Source organism: Homalodisca vitripennis, chromosome 2 (genome assembly GCF_021130785.1).
Source record: "Homalodisca vitripennis isolate AUS2020 chromosome 2, UT_GWSS_2.1, whole genome shotgun sequence".
NCBI lineage: Eukaryota > Metazoa > Arthropoda > Insecta > Hemiptera > Cicadellidae > Homalodisca > Homalodisca vitripennis.
The window spans coordinates 144,776,271-144,802,074 of record NC_060208.1 but is presented as its reverse complement, the minus strand read 5'-3'; the positions used below and the strand labels follow the sequence as shown (position 1 = coordinate 144,802,074).

Below are 25,804 nucleotides of genomic sequence, written 5' to 3'. Positions count from 1 at the left end.
ATCATGTGTGAAAAGAACAACTAAGGTGTGTTTCAAAACAGTATTTAAAACTGTAGTAAAAGTTAGCTACTTTGATAATTGCACTACAATAATAAAAAATCATTTCAAACATAATATTTGCTCAAATGTACAGTTGAAAGTTTAATTTTACCAAAAATCTTCAAACTTCTTATCTGTATGAACTCTGTGCTAAACAGCGAATGTAGAAAAGGTATGAACAAATTTCAAATTTTAGTTAAATTATTTAAACGTATGGCTGTGTTGTATTACAATGTTTACACAGAACACATTTATTCAATTACTAACAAAGGTTTGCACCAATGCACTTCTTATAAGAATTTTTCCAACTTTAGAGACCAGTAAGGTAGAGTCCTAAAAGCAGAGAGAAAAATCGTTTCTTCGAGCGCCTCTAGAACATAATGTGAGCCTAAAATACTAAATTTCATGGATTAATGCAATTAGGCTGAGATATTTTCAAAACTGTTTCTTAGGACTTGTTAAGAAGTAACACAAACTTGTGTACAAAATTACATGTAAATATGTCCTGTTATTTTTTAGATATATGAGTCAGTGGATTTTGTTTTTATATAATTAGATATATATTATTAACACACCAAACTGAAAGATAAAAAAACACTACATTTGTTTTTATATATAAATATGAGGTGAAATTTTTTGATTGACACTTATCTACAACATTAATAATTTTCTTAAAATTGAAGTACATGTGCGATATGAATTATACAAGAATGTATTGAAAAATAATGCAGGTATAAAGATATGCAATAAATGATTTTATACTTTTTAAAATAAAATCACTTCATACGTTATATTGTAATACCAATATCGTTACGCTGTTGAGTATTTAATAAAATGAGTATAAACGAGAAAGACAAAAAGAAATAAACATTAATATTTTTAAATATTGAATTCGTTTAATAATAATCCATAATTAAGATTTTATGTTAGGAATATTCCAATGCAGTGTGAACCAGTAAATTTAGTGACAGTCATGACACTGACCGTGTAAGCCAAAGACCAGAAATTGTGAACCGTTTCCTGTTTCTTATTATACAGGTAGACCACAGGACCTGACAACCCAGAAGGAAGATGCGTTAACAAATTTTTTAAGCTCTATCCCTAAATTATTTTTTCCTTTTGCAATATTCCCATTTAACATGTTCATGACGACATGTACCCCATCAGGTAAACACAATACTTCTTAACTGCCGTTGTGTAATATAAAACGGGTACATTCCGGGCTTTTGTAAAGTGTTTCCTCCACCCGATGGAGTACACGTTGCTATGCATTTTATTATTACGTTTGATCCTGCACTTAAATAAATACCTCAGACTATCATGTACCCTGTCGGGCACACGATTGTTTAATTTTTAAGGTAAATTAATATTTTTAGGTAGTCCTTTGGGGTACACAGAGAATAAAATTGAAAAAACTCATAATTAAATAATTGTTTTTTTGCAAAATTGCAAAGCCAACATATCTTTCTTGTTATACTCAGATGTTTTACCAATTAATGTTTTTTGCCATTATTATTGAAAAATTTGACGGCAAATAAAAAATTCTGGAATAAAGCTGACATCATGAACATGTTAAAAGTGTTTTTATCATAATATGACAATAATAGATATTAATAGATTTATTTCTTATGTGATTAACTTGTGATAAATGTGTCATCCTGAAAACCCTCTAAATTCTTCAATAACTGAGTTGAAAATGTTTAAAACGTTTTAACGCCTACCATAATAGAACAAAATGATATGCCAAGCTGGCCAATTAAAGTGGCTGAGATATTTATAAGATCAATTTTTGTGCTAGTAAGTTAGAACAAAGGATTTACATGAATTCAATATCTTGAAAACCGTTGATATACAAAACAGTTTTTAATTATAAAATATGTATGAAATGTCATTCCAGATCAACTTATACTGTTTATCCAAGTCCATAAGCAACAGAGTTGTAATTATTTTTAAGTAATGGAACTAAATGGTGTACCAAGCTGACCAATGAACTTAACCAAGATATTTATGTGTTTTTTACCAAGTTAATACAGAATACATTTTAATTATTTAATTTTAGCTCCTGAATATTGCTACCACAAAATTTCCACAATCTAGTAATATGTGAATAAATATTCAACTTCTTTTATATTTTGTGTACAAGTACATTCTTTAATAATCACAAAAAATTCACTTAATGAAAACTGCATAATTAAATAATATTTTAAGTAAAAATTATGAATGTGGACTTACACCAGCTTCTCTGATAAAGGTCCTCCACTGAACCAGGACTGACTCCATGACTACCCAAACCCTCTGTGCAATCTCAAATAATGGACCAAAAACATTTTTTGCAACATCAAAAATCACTTCAAATGCACACGACATGTAGCTGTAGATAGAAAACCTGAAAATGGAATTAGTGTGATGTCATCAAAGCTATTTACATAAGAAAATAAAATAAAAAATAAACAATAAACACAATGAAATGGTTAGTAGGTACTAATATATATATATATATATATATATAATAGGCAGGAATACCCCACACCATGTGCTGTGTGTAACAAACTTCGCTGAGGTTGCATGTGAAATTTCAAATTTGTAGTTCATTTCATTCTTGAGATGTTTTGAGGACACGTAGGAACAGTCAGTCATCATCATACAGTAAACAAATTTTATCATCCCTTGTGGGTTATTCACCATCATAGCATTTATTCTTGTCTATGTAGACAATTTTTTATCTGTCAATTTAAATCTATAAATGATCAGTCTCAAGATATCTTGCCACGTGATACACTCACATTCTTGTTCATTGAGTTAGGTTTTACAGCAGTCTTTAAATAATAAAAATTCCGTTGATGTAGAGATGGTACGGTACCCAACTCAAGAGTGCAGTCAGATAAAATATTGTCACCAACTTTTAACTTTCACTTTTAACCATATAATTATTTCTTTTTACTGTATGAATAAATTACTTACTTAAACTCAGTGTTGTTTATATATAAATGAAGCTTCATGCAAAATGTCTAGTCTAGAGGTTAGTTCACTTTTTAGATATGGTGCGGATAGACAGACAAACAGAAATGATATGTTTCCAGCCCCACTACTAATAGGATTCACTAATGCTTAGCCAATTAATCCTGATAGATAAAGTTCAATAAATTTAACCATAATATAAAATTATCATGATTTTGACTGAGGATAAATAAATCAACATTTATTTTAAAACTAAATATACTTACGCTGAGTGTTTTAAATACTGAAAGCAAGTCTGCAGGTAAAAGTGGTCCTCATCGTACAATTGCTGAGCAATGTCTCCCATGACTTCAACACTTTTGACAACTAATTCCATTTCCATGTAAGTTTGTGAGACTATGACATCAGCTTCATTAGAAATTGCATCAAAAAACAAAGCAATTTTCTTTGAGAAATCCTCTTGGAGGAAATCTGAAAAACCAGATAAAACGGCTTGTGATACCAGTGTGATGTCCGAATATTCCTCCAAAACACCATTGTAAAACTCTGGTCCTACTTGAGTCATTGGAGGTAGTTCAAATCTTCCCCATAGAATTCTGGATGTGTTCAGTCTCAGACTCGCAAAAGCATCGAGACTGGGTTTTCCATACATTGTGTGTGAAAGTTTTGCTGTAATTTCATTATCGTTAGGTATCCCAGCAAAAAATCTATACCTTCGGCTCAAACTGTAACTTAACTCTGTTTCAATGCTGGGATCAGCTACGTTCAGCACCATTTCTAGTTTGAATGGATCCTTTTGATTGACTTTGGTTTCAATGGTCAATCCTGTTAGGTGGTTGTCTTTCGTCCATAAAGACCCTCCTAACCCTATACTATTTCCATTGCTAGTCAACCCTAGGTAGATTCCTGGTGTTTTCTTATTCTTCTTTCCATAAACTGCCAGATACTTAGCTTTATTCACATCTTGGTCTGTGAGATATGCAACAGATAATCCTCCTTCAGTGATATCACTAGCTGTAGTAACATTGGCCACACCAAATACCAGAGTGTTAGTTGCTTGATGGATAACCACAAATCTCACACCAGATCTCTCTTGTTTATTGTCTTCATTCATCCAATAACCAAATTCTAAAGTGATCTCTTCTTCTTTAACTGGAGAATATCGCAAATTGATGCCATAGAGTGTAGTTCTGGCATAAGTAGTAAGAATGAGGTCATTGGGTAACGAAAAATGCTGGAGGGTAAAATAGTGCTTGATTTCATCTTCATTCATTTCTTTCACATAAAACACACCAATATTTTTAGGTACTTTATCACTAGTAGTTGCCCATCTGAGTTGTACTCCTGAATTGTACATACTTGTTGAAATTTCACTGGCAAGTTTACCTTCCAATAAGAGTCCAGGTAGATCTAGTTGCACCAATGAGAATACTCTATTTATATTGTGTTCAAAATTTGATTTGAGGCTCAGCTTTGGGACAAGTAATGAGGGAAGTAATAGATCGACAACACATTTGTATTTTCTGTTGTTCTTTGCAGCATTAATCACAACACCAACCTGAGAAGTATTTCTGTTTAGAAGATCCCAGCAAAAATAGCCATATATATCAACTTCTTCACCAACCTTATACTTGTAATTAAAAACCAAATTTCTCCACTTGCTCAAGATTTTCAATTCCTTCTTATTGGTTGCATCTTCTGTTATGTTTACATTAATTAACTCATTTGAATTCAATGATAAAACAAACTCTGACCCTACTATCTGCCGAGTTCCTGAGAAATGGACTTCTCCTCTTTTAAAACCCTTTAATGGTGTTTCCAAACCAAAGACTAGTTGGATTTTGTTTGCCTGTAAAAATGATTTAGCCCTAAGGAGGAATGTCTTGTTATTTAGGTTCAGTTTGGACTCAACTGCAAACATTTTCCCCTGCCACATGAATGGAGCTGACTCATGAAGTTCAATCTCTAAGCCAATGACTCCAAGATCTGTAAATTCAAAAGTGTAGTTCAACTTGCCAATGTTTAGATTTGGATGAATTTTGTGAAGTGAATAAATTCTAAGCATTTTTACTTGACATTCATACGGGATTCTGATTTGGGCTAAAATAGCATAGTTCAGCAAGCTATCATAATGGAATCCAAAATCAACGCCAAGATCATTTCCAAGTTGAGGAGCACTTCCAATCACTTTTACTACCTTTCCAAATTGTTGGTTTTGCAGTTCTAAATCAATTCCATATTTTTCATGACCCTTTAAAGACGTTTCAATTGTGAATTTACTTCTAAAGTGGCTAGTTTGTAAAACACAAGCATGAGATATCTGTAACATGTGTTTACCATTCCATTCCACAAAATATTTATAGTCATTACGAGGATCTGTTGGAGCCATCCAAGCACCTATTCGTAATCTTGATGCTGAATACTGAACATCCACTTCATCCAATTTGGAATAAAAAGGATTATCTCCATGTTTGAAGTTAATTTTCACAATAAAATCTTCTCGTCTAAATAACAGACTGAGTATGGTATTATCATTGGTTATACTTGCATCGAAAAAATTTATTGCAAACTCATAGTAATCAATTGAAGGCAATTGTAAAACAAATTTATAGTCCGCAAAATATCTTAGTGGAAGTAGAACCATAATTTGTATGTCTTCCTGATCTTTACTTTTCACTACCAAACCTGATGTAATTTTATCATCCTTGGTCAAATAGAAAGATGCTTTATATAACTGAATATCCTCTGAAGAAAGGGCAGCTGAGAAATTCAGTTCAATAGCATGCAAGTGAAAAACATTGAAAACCCCATTTATTTTAGCCTTGTCCATTTTAGAAAATAATGGAGCTTCAATATTGATTTCTAAACTGTTGTTTTTTCTGCAGAGTCCAATGTAGCTTTTAAACAAAGTTGAATTTTGTTTGATTTCAAAAATTCCTGTAACAAGATCTTCTTTTTTCATTCCTAACATAATATCAAGATTATGTTTCAAGAATTGAGAACTAGTTAATGAAACCACCAAAAGAATAGGATTACGAACATGTTTAATGTTTAACCCGTTTCTTTCAGCAAACATGTTACACTGGAATTGTAACTGGAAAACTTCATCACCATTTAAAATGTCCAGTTTTACATCAAAGATGTTTTTTTCTCCTTTTGATAGAGCCATAGTTAAAATATTATTCTTATTTACCTCAAGAAGAAAGTGATACAGTTCTGACTCGAAAAGGAAACTTGCAAATGAACCTTTCAATTCTTTAGAGCTGATTGTCACAATACCATTGGCATTTGGTGAAACCAGTGATAATTTAACTTCATTTTCATGACTGCACTGCATTTGGTAATTGTTGCCAAATATTATTAAATGCAACAGTCCTGATGTGTTGTCTTTAAACGCTTTGAAGATAAAGTCATCATTCATGTTCATTTCAAATTTATCACTGTTAAGACCCACTGTGACAATTAAGAAGTTTTCATCTATGGCTGGTGAATTTATTTTTCCTCTGACAGTGACTTCATTGTCTTTCTCCTCAACATAGACAGATGCTTCATGAGTTTGCTGCCAGATGTCTAGATACATTAGTTCTGCATACCGTGGATTGCTGTCTAAGTAAATGTTTACGAAAGCTTGCTGTGTCAGATGGTTATATATTATTGTCACTGCTGTCTCAAGAGATTGTGGACGCCTATCTACTTTAACTTCCACAGAACATGGACTATCAAATACTGTATGGGAGATGGTTAGTAAGTATATTGGAGAGTACTGTACACTTGCAAAAACAGTCATGTTTTTCTTCAGTTTGTCATTGAACAGATGCGCTGATACTACACTCTGCGTGCTGGAACTGTCTATGAATCCAGAAAATTTGTTCTCATTCAAATAAAACTCTGCAGACCTGTTCATTATAAGTCCACCAAATTTAAGGGTCATATATTCTTTATTCTGTTTGTAAGTGACTGATTTTGTTATTCTTTTCCACTTGACCATTGCATCCATCTTGTTCCGTTGCATTATCAAGTCAGCGATGGCTACATATTGTCTGGAGACAGACTCCAATAAGATATCAGCATGAAGCTTTGGGTTAGAGTCGACTGAAAAGGATTCCAAATTGGGATAACTTATTGAACAATTACCACTAAAAAATAGATTGTCTGCCAGGACCCCATTGTTGAATTGCAACTCATACTTAACAATAGATAACTTATTCATCTCTTTTGTTATGACTATCTTAGGATTGAAATCTTGGAGTGAAAATAGTTCTATTGCATTCAACTGAAATGATCTAATCCATGAATTGGTAGATATTTTTCTGTAGTAGTAAAATGTTGTGTCAATGCCAGGCTTATTTTTTCTAGTAAGTTTCATCTGAAACTTTAAATCTTGTTCTTGAACATTATAATCAAGTAGCAGAGTTTCACCTTCCCACTCTCCATGCACATTTCCATAATAATGAGAATCATTTGAGCTTGTCAGATTAATTTTTAAAACAGTTTTATTGTTAAATTGCAGTTCACCAAATTTGTGAGAAACAGAGTACTGATTTTCTTTAGTGACTTCTTTCTTCATGACGAATATAAGAGATCTATCTATATGATACCGAAGATAAGCAAAAGCATTGTCTTTAATTTTATTAACATAAGCTCTAAAGAGAATTTCTCCACCCATTTGGTGAAAACCAGGCATATTAAACCCAGAAACTTTGAAAGTAGATTGAAGAGCATGAGAAAGTTTGTTCTCATAAGGATACAATTCAAGTAAAATCTGCTTTGTTAGATGAGATAGGTTGATTCCATACTTGCCCCCATAACTAATATCTAACTGGGCTTTATCAATATTAATACTGTGAGTCTTGACAGATGTAGACAAAGAGACAACTTTAAACATTTTATTATATAATTCAACCTTTTCATGGGTCAGATCCAGTTCTAACAAGGAGAACTCATCATTGGAATTAGCTGTATAATGATTAAACCAAACTTTGATGTCTGCATAATCCAAGGGATAGAAAGGTGTTTTGTATTTGACAATGACTGCAGGATCAATATTCTGAGGCAGTTTATTTATGTACAGCTCCACGTAATAATCATCAGCTGGAGTTTTCACTTCTACTAAACTTTTGTGCTCTTCTGGTCTTACTAATCTTTCAAAATTTAGTGAATATAGTTTTCCATCAAATGTGAAGTATCCTTCACCTATTATTTTGTCACCATTGGGTATGGCCTGATACAATCCCTTGCCTTCATATTGTTTTTCATTTTTTAATATTTTCACAATCAATTCTTTCTTGTTATTCACATTAAGTGTAATGTTAACTTGAATGTTTTGGTCAGAAGTAATGTGACAGAAAATGGACCCATCCTTGTAGTTTACCACAGTATATCCCCATTCACAGGATTTTAAACCTATATATTTCAATGTGCCTAGACGTTTTCTGTTTTCCTCATTCATACTTCTTGTTATTTCCAGCATTTTAAATTCATCAAGTGAAGATTTTATAGTTAGACGATGTTTATTTGACGTATTATGCCATTCAATACTAAACCAACCTTTTTTCATTGTAATTTCAAATACCTTTACATGATCTGATTTTTTACCCATAAAGAACCAATCTCCAATAAAGGGAAAATTTTTTCCTTGTACTTTAATGCCATTTAACTTATTGGCAATTATATCAGTGACAACTCTTATGTCATGTGGATTTTCCTCAAAAATTTTAAGACTGGCATACAAATTATTTTCACAGTTGTTTTCATATTTGAGGTCAAATGGACTTTTCAGTTCATGATCAGCATACAAATTAAAACTGATATTGGAACACAGATGTGAATCAAATATTGAATGTTTTGTAAACTTTCCACTGAATTTATAGTTTTCAGATGCTGTAGATATTGCACCTAATACTTCTTTATCAATAAGATCCAATGAGTAATCAAGACTTTGTTGTTTCTTTGTCAAGCCAATCCATTTGCTTTGATGTTTCATTTTAGAACACAAATTAAATACACCAGCAGTAATTAAATCCTCACATTCATCTTGCTGAACAAGAGAAAAAACATTATCGTGCATACGGAGCGTCAAGTTTGTAAAAATAATGGATTTTTTACCATTTGAATTTGCAAAGAAATCAATCATTTCATCAATAACGTCAGTGTATTTTATACCCATTTCAGTTAATTCAGAATTCTTATAATACACTTTCATATACGTTTTATCTCCAAGGGTCCTAGTATAATCCAATTCAGACAATCCTGTTTTAGTTATTGTCGGATGTTTCAAATGAAATAACAACTCAAATGGACTCAGTACGCCAACAAATTCTAAGGGCTTATGTGATGATGAGCCCAGAGCAGCTGTGATGTTCAAAACATGAGTGTTTTGCGAGTTGAAGAGAATTGTTGGTAAAGAGTGCTTGTTTTTCACTACATTTGGTGAATCTTCCCAAACATAAGAGATTGAAAAAACGTTGTTATTTTCCCAAGATAATGAACTTAAGTAAACAGCAAGATCTCTTTGAATGCTATAAGAGAACTTAAACTTATCTGATTGCAGAATTTCCTCATCATTCATTTCAGATCTGCCAATATTTATATCACAATAATTGTTTTGTAACAGTAAGGAAAAGATTATTCTTTTCTCATCCGATTTTGAAAGGTATTTGAACAAAATAGTTTTTGCCTCCTCTGTAAAGTTGAATCCAACTTTGATTTGCTTAACAAATGGTAGGAAAAGAGAGTCTGGTAGAATGAGATCAAAAGACATTTGACTGGGATAAGAGATATCAGATGATACATGGAATAAGGTTGAGTCATCCACAAAGAAATTTATCAAATGCGAATACTTTGCATGCTTATCCACACTGTACTTGGCGGAAAGAACAGCATTTTCAAAACCATACCCACCACTAGTGTTCAGATGGAAGAATGTTTGAGCTGAAATATCAGTCCAGGTAAGGTTTGCAATGCACTTGTAATAATCACCATTCATTTTCACTACACTGAAAATACCAGAATTGGGTAAAGCAAGTCTATAGATAAGAGTAATGTCAAATGGAGTATTTATATAATTTGACGAAACAAGTGAGGACAAGAACTGAACATCATAAAGCGAGTTGCTCCTAAGTAAAAGATTAAAATATTTTACATCGTTCACCATAAGTGTAGTCATAACAAATGACTCCTGGTCAAAATTATACTCTCCCAAAATCTTCATGGATTTTAGTGCACCCAGTAAATTCTTGTTAACAATGTTAAATTCCACCTTTGAAGTTTGCTTTGAGATGCTTATTTCTCCCTCGATACCAATAATGTTTTCTTTATTCTGTTCAAACTTTATAGCCACAGTTTTCTTAGCACTCATTGCATCATATCTGGCTTCAAAACTACTAACATGAGGGCCTAACTGTAAACTAAAAGCAAGCTGAGGCATCGCAATGATTTTAACTATTGTCATATTCAAGGAGTAGGTGAAATCAGCTCCATGAAGGTAGCTCACCAAAAATGTATGTTTAGATTCCTCTTTATTAGATGTTATTTCAAAATATCTCTGATGATGGTACAGTGAGGAGAATGAGAACTTCAATCCTGCTGTCTTCTGTAAGTTGTCAGAACCTTCAAGAGATAGCCAAAAGATAGATTTTTGGTTCTTGAAAGCATGTATGTAAGCAGATGAAGATTCATCTTTGGTACCTTTCTGAGCTCCGAGGGATATACTAAACTCATCTTCTCCATTAGTTACTGTTCCTTTCAACTCAATCAGTTTACTCTCAACAATAGCAGATAACTCAATATTCAAAGTTTTTCCATTTCTCTGCAAAAAAAGTCCAGCTTTTTTGTTTCTTCTGTTGAAACTACTAATTAAAGTCATGTCCTCATACCCTTTAATTGGAGTAGCCAGATCGATCCTTGTGGTATCAGGTAAAAAGGATACTGTACCTTCAGCATGTTTCTTGTCTCCATTTACGTTAAACTTCAAATCAACTGAAAAATTAGAATGCAGATCGTAGTTGACATTCACATCAATGAAAAAACTCTTCATTATTACAGATAACAATATTTCACCTTTAGATTTAGTATAAAACCCTTCAGCAGTAGAATAAAACAATTCCTCTCTATTTTTACAAACAGTAAAAGAGACGTTATAGTTTTCTGAGTTAATTATTTTATAGAGAACGCTGAATTGACTCCAATCAGGAATGTTGCTTTGAAACTCTACCATCATCAATTCAAAATTTAACTTAAAAACAACATTTGAATGTAAGTCATTGATATCATAAACTACTATTTTGGTAATGCCAAATCCTTCACTAATATCAGTAAGTGTGAATTTAACTTTTCCTGTCCAATAGCTTTCAGTCTCAAATTTAACACTTCCACGACTATTTATATTGAGGTCCAATGAAAAGTTTGGCAGTGTTCCACTTGTAGTATTAGCAGAAAGTTCAAATGTTGAATGAGACAGCCTGGCTGTTAACCTAAATAAAGCTGGAAGATCAAAATCAGCTTCTAGAGTTTCGTAGCCAGTTCTATTATAAAAAAATGTATTAAAAGTGCTGCCATCTGTAATTTCCCCTTTTATATAAATCAGCTCTGAGCCTCTTATTTTGTAATGTAAAGTACCTCTCACATTTGCAAATCCTTCAATAGGAAGTGATAATAAGAAATCATGTTTGGTGTTTTCTTCAAATGTTTTGTTTTTGAATACTGAATAGTTAAGGGCATATATGTTATTATTCACATGTAATGAGCTTTCAAAATCACATGATATCGATGTTGTACGAGCTTCCATCATGCCATGCATACTTTCCATATGGATTACTGATGAGGTCATATCGTACTCTGCCTGAAGTAATTTGTCTTCTTTAGATATTGAAATGGTTCCACTAATAAAGTCACTGTTGTTGGAAATATGCCAAGAATAAGTATCTTTATCATCAAAAACACGCTTTAAATAAAGCTCAAATTTATGATTTGATGCTGAGAATTTCAAGTTTAAATATCCTGTTCCGTTGATATCAAATGTATTTTCACCTTTGATTGTCGCATACCAGTCATTTATATTTATACTTCCAGAAATCATTTGTTTCCCATGATTTTCAATAATTTTAATACTTAATGAGGAATTATTTATGTTCTCGAATGGAAGAAGTGCTCTATAATTAATTGAGTATGATATCTGATCATTTACTTTTCCAAGTTCTTTTAAATACTTTATGTTTACATCAAAAACGTTGACATCATTATTTTTATAAACAGTCATCACAGTTCCATTGTTGATTCCACTGTTATAGTTAAATAGGGCAGATTTTTTCTGAACTTCTCCAGTAAAAGTATGTTCAAGAAAAAGATTAATCACAAGTGAATTTCTTTCAAGAGTATTTTTTCCAGAAAGAATGAGATACTTTTCATTTATTGCAGTGTTAAGTGCAAAAGTCAAGTTCTTGTAAGACAAAACTGAATAAAAATCCACTGATGTTTTTTTCCAGTCAGCAATAGGCGTTTCTGCAATAAAGCCTACCTTTAGACTGTTTCTTTCGAAAGAGAAATTACCTTGAACATTAATTTTCTGATCAAAATAAGAGGCTACAAGTTTGGCTTTGTTCAATGGAGTTGTAGTATCATATCCACAAAATACATTAATAATATTTTGATTGGAATTGTTGACACTCATTAAAAAATAGGGGTTATCAAAATTTCGTGCTAATTCCATTTCTGATGTCAAACGTTTATCGTCCTTCCACAAAACTGCATTAGCTCTAGAGTTCCTTTCATCAACTTCAAAATGCAGTGTTCCACCAAGTTGGTCGCAATACGGAGAGTGAACATTAAAGGTAGTAGAGTATTGAAGTTCTGTTGAAGTTATGTCAAACTCAACCTTTATTTCTTGATCTTCTATGTATTTCAGTTGTATCTGGTGTTTTGAAGTAGCACCTGTATCAATCAGCAGATCATACCTTACTATTGTAGGATGTGTCCATGGTGTAGTGGTAGAAAATAAAATACTTTTTACTTTACGACTGTCACTGTCTAAGTTAACAGCCACATCAAGATAAGCAACTTCTTTATCCAGTGAGATGGTAGATTTGTGCAGAAAATCTGTCATTTCTGCATTTGCAGACTGTGAGTTCTTTACTATTACTCTATGATATGGTGTTGAAACAACCAAGAAGTGTTGCCAGGTTATATAGTCTGTAAAGAATATAAGGTGTTTTACAAAATACCCACCAGGCAACACTATATCAGTTCTGTAGTTTCCGTTGCCTGGATTCATGAAGAACAATTCAAATTTTTTATCATCATTTCTTTTCAATAATCCAGTAATAACAGAAATACCCTCATAAGAAAGTGAAGCTTCTATTTTATCCTCATTCCAAGAATGTATAAAGTAATGGTTGTCCACCACTCCACTCAACTTTATTTGAGACTTGTAAGTATAGTTTGAGCATGAGTAATGACCTGGAAGTTCAATCACAGTTTGAAGACTCTTGCTTCGTGAAGACAAAGAGGTCAGTTCATCAGAAAATGATAAAAGAGCGCGTCCAGACTTCATTACTTTGCCATTTTTAGTCAAAGTTACAGAGCCAAACTCTTTAATATAATATTCCTGTTGGTTTTTACGAAGTTCATGTTCTAACTCTACAGCCACATCGGGTAAGTATGATGATGATGTTAGGTTCAAGTCACCTTTATAGCCTGATTCAGATTTTTCTAAATTTATTGCAAACAATAAGAAGTCTTTATCTATTTTTGCAAACACTTTTGTATCCACTATTTCGTCATCAATTTGTATGTTATATAGAACTGCTGATTCTTCATATCCTTTGTATGGTGTAGTCAAACTTGCCATAAAACTAATTGGCCAGTTGTACTCACATGTAAAATAAATCTTTTCATTTAAAGGCAGATTTGCTTGGAGAAGAATACCATTTTCTACAAGGGTCATCTTTCCTGATAAAATAACTTCACTGTCAGTTTTGTTTAGTAAACCTGTAGAAATCAAAAGGTTTTCAGGAGTGTACGTGGAATTAAATGTTAATACAGCCCAGTGATTATATGCTGCTTCGATGGCACAGCTTTTTTCTATTGTGTTGGCTATGGAGTCTTTCTGGTTTTGAAGTTCAATCCTAAAATTCAGTATTTTCACAATGTCCAAAGAAGATGAAATATCTGCAGTAAATGTTGAAGATGCATATACGTTCCCATTGTTAAGAAACTTAAAAATGTTAGTAACTTGTTTGGAATGGAAGCTGATGAACTGGTCCTGCCACTTTGTTGAAACCTGGAAAATAAAGTAAATAGTGTTAACAAAGACAGATTAACTTAAACTATAACTGTATAATTTGAATGTTCAATAGCTTATTCCTGAAGTAAATTTAAAAAAATAGTAATCAATAATAGACACAAAATTCAAAAGTATTGCTAAACTTTAGATCCATCTGATACTTATTTGGCATGTGATAAATGATATAAGGATCTAATTATTAAGATGAAAATTTGTAAAGATGGATTTCCGTCTTTGGTAGTCAATATTAATATTCTTTTATACCATAAATTATAATTGGTACTTATAACAAAACAATATTAGAAAAGTCATTATTAAAAGTTGTATATGGTCGAGTCTTGGTCATCCAAGATAATTAAAATTCAAAAGGTGTCATCATACAGTTTACATCAAAGCACTTCATATTTCATACTCATATCAAAGAGTAATGTGATCTACACTTCAAGACCTTGAATACTACACAAGTCTCTTTTTACCTATTTCTCACCCTCCATTAAGTTTTACTGATGGGGTTATATCGTCTTGCAGTATATCCGATGCAGGCACGCAGCGTTCCTCAATATGCCTCCTCTCACACTTTTGAAACCCAGAATATTATTTTATTTTTTACCTACTGGTTATTAAGTTTTCATTATGTTGACTTTCTAGTTTTAATTGGTATTTTGTGTATAGTTGATTTCTGTAATTTTTAAAACTAGTAGCTGAGTTTGATTGTAATTATAATCTTTGTTATGTGATTTTAATGAGCACACTTTTATGAACCCCTAAGAAGGAGAGATACCAAATAAGTTTGTCAAGTGTGAAGCAAGAGGAAAATTGTAATGCTGTAGAAGGGTCAGACATGGACTAATGTAAATAAACTTCTTGATATTCTATCAGCAGAAGATGTTTTATATAATAGATGCCTAGCCTAGCCTGTGTATCTGGGAGAGCTGCACAGCCTCTCCTAACCTTCTTGTGGCAGTATCTGTGAAGAAATCACACTGACTGCTCAGTCACTGGGAAACTTTCATCATGTATAAACCACAACATAACTAATCTGCCAATAAATAATCTGGAATAGTCTAAATTTGTTCTGTTAAAAACTGGTAGAATCAACAAAACATTAATTTTGTGGTAGAATGATATTTTCTTTAAAAATTAAACAAAACAAACAACATCATCAAAAGGTATACCCTAAATAAGGATTGACACACTTGATTTAAAAAAGATATTTTATATAAATTTTCAATTTAAAATTATTATGTAAATTAAGATAAAAATGAATTGAGGGTTCTTAATTCAGTATCATCTTATTATTATTCTGATGTGTTATAGTAAAAAAATTAGTAGCTAGGTAACACTAAGAAAAATTGATAAGAGAAACATTTATAAAATGTAGCTGGTCCTCAAATGTCTCTAACTTTTAGAAAAACTGTACCACATTGCCCTATAATTTCTTGGATATAATCTTGATATAATAGTAAATAAATTTATCTACTCACATCGACAACCCTAGTGACACCATGATCAAAATTATTCCCCAGTGGCCACTGGGCAGTACCGTTTATGTTGAGCTCAAAGCTTTGGTGTTCGAACCCCACGAAAGGAGTCTGAAGATGTACGCTGGTGTGTACTGTGGGTAGCCACACTCCTTCATACAGAGGTGCCATGTCTAACAGCCAATAGGTTGTCAGGAGTATGGCATTATTTGCTGAGCCCTCATTTTCACCCCAAATTGCTGTGATATTCATCGACGAGAATCTGTAACAAAGATGATCATCATAAAGTGATAACAATTCTACATATGTTCAGCCCTGATTCTAGACAAAAATATATTTTCCTAATCGCTTTGACTTTTCTTAGTAACCAGTCATATTGTTTGTTGCTGCCTTGTTCCACAATCAGTCCTATGTTCAACTTTCACAAACTAACTACTTTTAGTACAACTTTAGTATGTTTTACAACAATGTTACTACTGGACTTCTCTTGAAATTTAACTGAAATAAATCAACAAAACTTTCAACATGTACATTATTTGTCAATTTGTACCACTTACTAAAAATACATCATAGCAACATACCCAGGTCCTAACTTGTCTACAGTGAGTGAAGCGTAGTGTCCAGGCATGGATAACACTGCTGTCTCGGACTTGATGTTGTTCCTGTACTGCACCAGCACTGACTGACTTCGGTCTTCCAGATAGTTCCAGAACAGTTGCATGTCAAATGCCATCCACATTTCCAACTGCCAACAAAAACAAATGATATAACAATATCAGTCTAATAAGGCTATTGTTTTCTTGCACCTGAAGTGTATATATATATGGTGATATATGGAATTGAGGCTATAATTAAAAGTCTTAAACCTAAAATATCAGCAGGGTTTGATGAAATCTCAGCAAAAATGTTAAAACACTGCAGTAAAGCATTGATCTTCCTCTGGTAAAAGATTACAAATTTATCCCTTGCTCAAGGACACTTTCCATCAGCCCTCAAACATAGTAAGGTATATCCAAAGCTTAAAAGTGGAAACCACACAGAGGCTACTAACTATAGGCCCATATCTCTGATCCCAACCTGCTCCAAAGTCATTGAAAAAGTAGTTTTGAAAAGACTAATGGATCACTGTGAACTACACAACCTTCTAACAGATAATTAACATGGTTTTATTAAAGGAAGGTCTACAACATCGGTTTCAGCAAAGCTTTTGACTGCCTATGGCATGACCTGATCCTTTACAAACTTGAAAAATTTGGAGTTAAAGGACATGCCAAAGAATGGGTTAAGAGTTATCTATAGGGAAGAAGCCAGACAGTAGATATTCAATATACACAAAAAAGGTTCTCACAAACAATAACATAGAGCCTCTGCCTGTTAAAAGAGGCATACCTCAGGGCTCAGTGTTGGGACCGGTTCTGTTTATTCTCATGACAAATGACATGTCGCAATACTTAGACATGTACTGTGCTCCAGTGATGTATGCCGATGACACAACACTTCTAGTGTCCAAATCCTCACCAAATAACTTAGCCATTAAAACCTATACCGCATTAAACATGGCCTATCAATACTAATACGAAAACGATTTAGTAGTAGTGGATCAGACTAATGGATCCTGAACTGAAAGAACAAAACCATTAGCTTTTGGAAGGAGACCAGAAGAAGTTCTAGGACTGCCTGACGTATCAATGGAAAGTGAGACAAAATTCCTCTGAATGATTATTGATAGTAATTTATCATAGAACAATCACATTGACATACTCTCCAAAAAGCTGAATTCATGCCTATATGTTTTAAAAAGAGTAAAGCATGCCAGTGATCAAGCAACTACAAAAATTGTCTGTTGTTTGTTATTCAAGTCACACTTAAGATACAGCCTTGCAGTTTGGGGAGGTACAAATGCAAGAAACTTAAATAGAATACTGTTACTACAGAAAAGAGCAGTCAGGATCATGTCTGGCCTGGGCCCAAGGGAAAGCTGCAGAGATGCCTTCTCTCACCAGGGAATCATAACGATTATTAAGTCATACATCATACATAAGATAAGTCATAGTCCATATTGACAAAGAGCATGACTTCCATACCTACAACACCCACAATGCTTCAAATTTTCACCTGCCATTACATTACACGGTACTATTTGAAAGGAAACCATCCTACATGGACAGAAAAATCTTCAACCACCTTCCTGAGGATATAAAAATGCTACAAGGACAGAGACTGAAGACAGCACTGACCAAATGTCTCTCTAGCCGTCCATTCTATACCATGGATGAGTTCCTGAACTGGAAAAGAGAAGAGTAATACTCTCAATAAAAACTAACCATGTAATATTTGACGCCATTGCATTTCTTGATTATTTGTAAATAAAGAATTTGTCTATTTCCAATTGTCTATTGTTCCAGTTGCAAAAAGTTACCACTATACTTGTTTTAAAGTTTGTTAACAACAATGGAAAATCTGAAGGTTTACAATTTTGTTATGTGTTATTTTTCGAACATACAACAATGACAAAGTTCTGAAATATTACCACCTCTATAATTGAGCATCAATCTGTCCCACTTTCAATTTAAATCTTTCACTAATACAAGCTATTAATTATTTAGTTATTTCGTATTAGTTAACAAATAACTTTGCTTTAAAATTTATTTTATAACCTGGCTGATAATTCGCTCACGTAAATAATGTTTGTAAAATACATCTAAATGTATATTACCACTTTTAACTACATAGGAATATTCGAAAGAAACAATAGTCTAAAACAACAATAATTGATATTTAACAGTCTTGAATGCAGTAACTGAAGGCCACTTTGAAGTAGGATTCAACATAGGAATAATTAGTAAAATAGTTCATATAATGTGTTTGTGAAAATATGGAAAAAGTTTTTGGAATTGTATAAGTTATCTATAGGCCCCATACTGTACATAAAGAATACAAAAACTCACAAGTGGTTTAATTTAATGTGTTTCAGAACAGCATTTAGTATTCAGTAATATACAGTAATAAACCTAGAATTGGATTTTAAAAAGGAAATGAAGCCCTAAAAACTTTATTTGTTGCATTTTCCAATTTCCATTACCAATAAAGAATAATATTAAGGCATTCAAATTATATATTTAAAAAAACATAAAATATAAAACACACTAGTAGAATATTATCATTATAACAACATTTCACATACCTGGGATGAAAAATAAATGGTCTTTTCTAGGTCCAGACGAACTATGATATTTTTGAGTCCTTCTTTATTGATCAGGACAATATTGCTGCGATATGTATTTTTTGGGAGTTCCAAGAACACCTTCAAATCATGTTTTCTGGAATAAATTATTACATTTAAAATGTGCACAGCTCTACTTATTCTAAGTTTGCTAATGGAACCAATAAATTAATTGTGTTTTCAAAAGGCAAATTGTTTTATTGCTAAAAACTGTATAAACCACACTATAATTTTATGTTTATTTAGCCTATGGAAGATAATGCAAAAATTTTGTAGAGAAAGCCAGACCCTGAAAATGCTAATGCAGCAACAAATTTTAAGCTATAATATAAATAGTAAAACAAATATTTACTAATCAATACAGCAATAGGCGTATCTAGGATGACTTAATGGGGGGATTACCACTAAACGTTTTCTGTATCTTCCAGTCAAGCTGGTGTACGGAAGCAAACCCTCCCTCCAGAGAATATGTTAAATGCTAAAATTGTAAGTTTGACATCCGTCTGAGAGCATTATTTCTATTGTTATTTTATGCTTTACAAGAATGGCCGTAACATAAGCAAACATTTAATCTTTTAGAGACCAACTGATAACACAAATGAATTGCATGAAAACGATGCTGTGTTAAAGATAATAACAGAGGCTCGGGAAAATGGCTTTATCTTAAAAGTAAAAGATACATCCTACACCTTTTACCTATATCCTACTAACTGCATGCTAAACTGTTGTTTTATATTGAAAATAAGCCAAAATAGATTTATGCACAGGAAAAAAAGGAATACAAAAATTCTGGTGTCTAGGGTAAAGTTTAGATTATTCTAAGTTATTGACTCACCCTTCTGGTAGATCCTTGATATATGCCATGCTCAGTTTGTAAGTCTCCTGGTTGATAGTGACTGACATTTCACTGTCACTCAGTATCATCCCCTCTCCGGACCTGGCTGCCCAAATGCCCTCCATCTGGATGGGCTGGTCCCACCCTTCACTCTCCAGACTTCCTTTCACTGTATGTCGGGTGCTCAAGGCCGTCTCTGCCGTTTCGTACAGTCCGCTCGCCATCAGCCATCTGAGACCATGCCAGTCTTATCACTCAATTGTATTACCAAATTCTACAGTTGTACCATTTGTTGCAGAATATAAAATATAAATCATCTGTCCACAGATGATATCTGAATAGCAACAAACAATACTACCCAAAAAGTACTGATTCAGAATGCAATAAACTAAATTGTATATCTACGTCCTGATTGAAAATGTAAATCAAGAAAAATCCTACTATAAAAATAATGAGTAAACTATTTTACATCCCATTATTTTTTCCTGATTCTTACAGGAAAAAATACTGTAGGTATAATGTTTAAAATAAATTCTATTTGTAGTATTATTTTAAACCATTACTATTTTTACCTTTAACACATTCGCTGCAGAAGGCTGCTTTTGCAGTACTGCCGCGCCATGTGACGGGCTGATAAACTGCCCCCTGCTCCACCCAAACTCAGTGCCTCAGTGTAAGATCAGTAACGGGTGGGAAAAACTGTGCTGCTTACCACATACAGTGCTGGTTTCACTTTCTTTTTGCGCAAACCGTTCTTGGATCGCCATCTTGGTTTGTTTTCTCTGTTGTTGTATTTATTGTATTATGACTTTGTATAAGTAACTGCAGTCCATTGGAGGAGGATATTGAACTCATTGAACACTTGTTTTCTGACGGATAAGAATACAATTCAAGTTCAGACAGTTCTAAAGATAAAGTTTTGAATAATGTGTGGGAATTAATATTTTTTGTGGGATAGGTGGGAGGTGGAGAAGGATTGTGAACTGACATAAGTAAATATTTTAAAAATATAAAAAACAAACTGATTTGTGGGTGCCAGTGGGGATGGAGCTGAAAAACCAGGAAAGTTTAGAGCACAGAGCGGATGAGGACCAGTGCCAGGTGAGCTGCTATTCCATCCGCAAAATTGATGTAATCAATTCAAGTCCACAAGGACTTAGTACATGATCATGCATAAAACATGGCTGACTAACTACAATCTTAGTGAAGTGACTCCAGAAAAAGGTGTATTATAATGTGGTGATTGTTCAAAATTATTACTATACTTTGATGCAAAACTTACCAGATTAAACTCAAGTCCAGTCACTTTTAAAATTTTTTCAAAATATTAGTTTATGAAGCAAAAGATGTAAAAACTAAATTGACAACATGAAAGCACTATTATTAATATCAAGTCTTTCTTCTCTTTTGTTCACAATATTAACATTACCAAGACTGTTTTTAACCAATATTAAGGAAAAATCATGTAATATTTCTCTTTAAAAGTTGACACTATCAAGATTCTCATTATAACATTACACATAATCAACAACTAGAAGTTTAGTGTTGTCACACTGATGTTCAAACTCGTAAGCAATTGTAGTGACAATTCACACCCAACTCTAGAAAACACCAACGGTCACCATGTGTACCTCAGTCTGAGAGTAATGCCCCACAGTTGCCTCAGTACCGACGTTGCTCAATGTTCATACTATATAATTACTCATACAGTCTTACCAGTGCTAAAAGGAGATTAATTTACAAAGGGCCAGGCACACCCTGGGTAAAAACCAATTTTACTCTTATTATGAAGGCCATTTTTCACAATACTTAAATGTAAGAACTGGTGTCCCACAGGGATCACTTCTGGGCCCAGTATTTTTTATTATTTACATAAATGATTTACCTGGTTGTATTACTACTAACAATGCAAGCTCTTATATGTTTGCTGATGACCTGGCTGTACAAGTTAAATGTAATAATATTTTATTTGCTAAAGATGTTCTTTCTAATATTAGTGACACTATCGAGGACTGGTCAGCTGACATTTCACTCTGTCTTAATACAGATAAAACCCAGACTCTAGAATTTTGTTTAAAACCGACTAGACAACAGAACGTTGACTATGTTAAATTCTTCAAGTAACAGAGGAGGAGTAACAAGGAGTTATTCTTCAAAGTAACATCAAATGGGATAGGCATGTTGAAATTTTATGCAATAAAGTGTCTAAGGGTATTTTTATATTAATTGTCATACACTCTCATACTTCTCATTACTGTCTACTATGCCTACCTTCAAAGTTTCTTGTCTTATGGAATTATTGTATTGGGGCAATGATTGTAACAAAAAAAAATTAATTTTACAAAAACGTGCTATTAAGATTATAGCTAATGTAAACATAAGGACTCACTGTAAACCTTTATTTAAAAGGTGTGGTATTCTTAAAGTACCTGCACTGTATATTTTAGATTGCCTATTGTATATAAAAAGAAATTTACATGCCATACCTACAAATAGAACCATATACTAACCATATGACTAGAAACTCAAATTCTTTAGAATATCTCAATGTAGTCTTAAAACCACTTTAAATTGTTTTGCTGAAACAGGCATTAAACTTTACAACTCTCTTCCTTCTCATCTTAAATCTCTTGAAATTAATTGTTTCAAGAAAAGTGTATTGCTATTGATATGATAAAAAAAGCTATTGATTAATATCAGCCCATATGACATCAGTGATTATTATGCTGTAATTGGATAGACACTTGTTACTAAGCCTAGGCAATGTACATCATAGATGATAGTTCATGCTGAATTTGTTTCTGACACTGCTATACATCGTAAAGATGTTCTGGCAATACAATTTAAGTTTGAATTTATCCACTGACATATCTAGAAAGCTGACATAATTATATAATTACTTTGATATAAAATACATTTACCATCTTAACAATCTTGACAACTATTATTTTCATTGATGATTCTCATGCTTTGTTTGACCTGAGTAGCCTGCAAAACTTTAAAATCACAGATCAATACTTTTATCCAAATTTTTAAAATTTTTTGGTCTGTGCAGTCTAAACAATTCTCTATTAACAGATAACAGAAAAATCAGGACACCTTTTAAAAAAAATACAGTTCTAATCTATGTGTTTATGTAGTTCAATCCTCATAGCTCTCAGTGCCTGCAATTTTGGAGACACAGTAATACCATAAACATCAGGACTGCTATTGCTCTTTACTGAATTGAAGGAACAATAATTGTGTATTGATTGCAATTAATTGAAAACTGTCAGCCATAGGCCATTGTAATCATACTCTCTCTTTTTATTAATACCATATAATAATGTGTTTAAAATAGGTAATAATAGTTTTTCTAAAATTAAAGTTTATCCTTTCTTATTAGCAACAATTAAAGAACTTATGGAAATGGAAAACCAATAAAATACAATGTTGCTCTATTTGGGGATGAAAATACATCTATTTTAAAAGAATGTGATCTATGTTCTTATATTGACTGCCCAAACCCAAGGCTAACTCACAACCTACAACTATAGAAATAAAAGAATTAACAATGTCCTATATAATGTAAAATTTTCTACAGAGACAACATTTCCACAACCAACAATTTACCTGATGAGCACCCCTCACCAAAAACCCACCACTCAGACCTCCAAATAGAAAATATTGATATAAAATTTTAAATTTAAATAGAGATGAAAGTAATTTACAGTCATCTCTCACCCTAGCCACTGAAGCCGGTGATCCTCTACAACTAAAAAATAAAGAATTGGAAAAGAAACTGCAGGCTATAACTCTCAACTATGTCAACCTTTATTCTCAAATCACTGAAATAAAGAGAGAAAATGAGCTATTGTATGAAGAAAAACTGAAAAACCTGCAAAGTGAAATCGAAACTCTGTTAGTTAGGAAAAACAAACACAGAGAAATAATAAATAACTTAGAAAAGCAGCTAAAACAGAAAAAACAGCAATGAAAAACTCTGGAAAAACTCTTTGAGGAATCAGACAGAGAAAAAGAGGAACTAATTTTAAAAATATGAAAACAAGATAAAAATCCTTGAACGTGAAACAAATGATATGAGGAATGCAGCACATAGCATGGAATCCAATAATAAGACGAAAATCTCTGTATCACATAAATCTCCATCCAAACACACCAATACAGAGGCATAAATGGTAGTCGAAGCCCCTTTCTCCTAACAGAACTAGTACTGTTAGAAGCTAAGGCTATAAAGATGGAGCTTGGCATCAAGTCTTTACAGACACAACTGGACACTAGGTGCCAAACAGAAAATGTCTTGGAACTGAAACATAATCTCCTGGAAGATATAAGCATGCACTGAAGAAACAGCAAAGTATCAGGACAAAAAAAGACATCTGGGAAGAAGAAAAATCGTTTTAGTCAACAGGCTGTAAAATACCAAGCTCAACTTTCAGAACCTTACTAAAACACAGACTATTTCTGTAACAAAACATAAAAAAGGCTATAACAAGCACCATCAACACTGTCACTTGCGTTGCATCAGTTTCTGACAACCACCGCACAACTAGGGAGGAGTGGGAGAGGCAGCCTAATTCCGACACAAAAACTGACTACAAGTATTGTAAACCTGAGAAGAAACCCCCATGAGCCAGAACTTCACTGAGTGATGATGATGGCTCGGAATCCCCAGACTGAAAGTCACCAACTGCCAAGCATCTAAGGAGAACATTTCTAAACATGAATACAGGCCTTATCTCCTATGTACAAAACCAGGATAGATCCAGTCTCCAAAATCTAAAAATGTTTGCTTCCCCCAGAAGAGACGTCTTAACTACACAATACATGGTTGACCAAGACACGACTCTAGCATGTAGTATCACAGTTTTTGATACTGAATACCTCAACTTGTTAAAGCATCCACGTCTACAAAAACACACAATATCAGATCTTAACTAGAGATTCCTTGACAAAGACATATCCTTCAACAATTTTGCCATGTACAAAGGGCACCACATGCATTACAATATTTTCCTTATCTTTACAAAAAACTGGAAAAAGAAAATATACAGATTCCTAGAATTTGCTAATGACTTTATCAAGTTTTCTGCAATCTTCTTCATGAAACTAGAAACACAACTCAACACCATTAGACTAACCCAATCAAGTGTAAGAGAACTGTTACACCTAATTACAGTACTTATGCAATGCTTATCTGCTTTCCAAATGTACACGGAAGACAAAAATATAGAAAAAAAGCAAATTGATGACATATTGGACGCTGTGAGTTGAAAGTTTCAAAGGCGAATCGAATTACGTCCTCAAACAGAGAATATCCTGTACATGGAGAACAATACCAGGATCACTACCTCATCCTGATACCTATGAACCGCCATGCCCAAAGGCAATGAACAATATAGCAAACATGCTGGCTGGCAGCAATAGAAGAGCGGAAGGAACTGTGGAGAGTAAAAGAAAGAAAATCCTGCAAGACCTCATTAAAGTATACAGAGAACATGACATAAGCTATATCTTTGAAGATAGTCTTGACATATAAAACTTCTATAAAAGAAAGAATGAAATAATAAACCTCAAGACAGGGAGAGTGTGGAAAAATAAAGAAACAAAAGAAAGCTATAATTTCAGATTCGATGGTGGGCATCTTCTGCAACTTATAAAAGATAAACATAGCAAATACATAGCAGCTCCAAATAACATTTATCTCAATGAACTTCTTCAAGCCTCATACAACACCCAAATACTCAATGACAATACTCTAAAACAGTATTAAAAACGTGGACACAGTCTAAGAAACTGAACAAAATATCCAACTCATTCAAAGAGTGCCTAGCTGAGGTAAATTCACCTTTATACCGAATAATTATCAACCTGGAGATCTTATTCTATTTCCATCATATGAGTCCACCCAAGATTTCAGGCTATGATTCAGATAACTCAATCCAGAGCAGGACATGAACACACTCAAGGACACTTTCATAACAGTTCTC

General features: G+C 33.1%; 1 protein-coding gene across 1 annotated transcript in view; it reads right to left on the bottom strand.

Moving 5' to 3' along the window:
* The window catches only part of LOC124354840, an 85,095-nt gene that overhangs the window by 10,111 nt on the left and 49,180 nt on the right, over positions 1-25,804 (bottom strand). Inside the window, exons 17-22 of the mRNA XM_046805595.1 lie at positions 19,815-20,045; positions 18,941-19,076; positions 16,338-16,501; positions 15,760-16,018; positions 3,264-14,272; positions 2,272-2,425 (exon numbers count right to left, since the gene is read on the bottom strand). Of these exons, the coding sequence (XP_046661551.1) occupies positions 2,272-2,425; positions 3,264-14,272; positions 15,760-16,018; positions 16,338-16,501; positions 18,941-19,076; positions 19,815-20,045 (11,953 nt within the window). The remainder of the gene's footprint in view (positions 1-2,271; positions 2,426-3,263; positions 14,273-15,759; positions 16,019-16,337; positions 16,502-18,940; positions 19,077-19,814; positions 20,046-25,804) is intronic.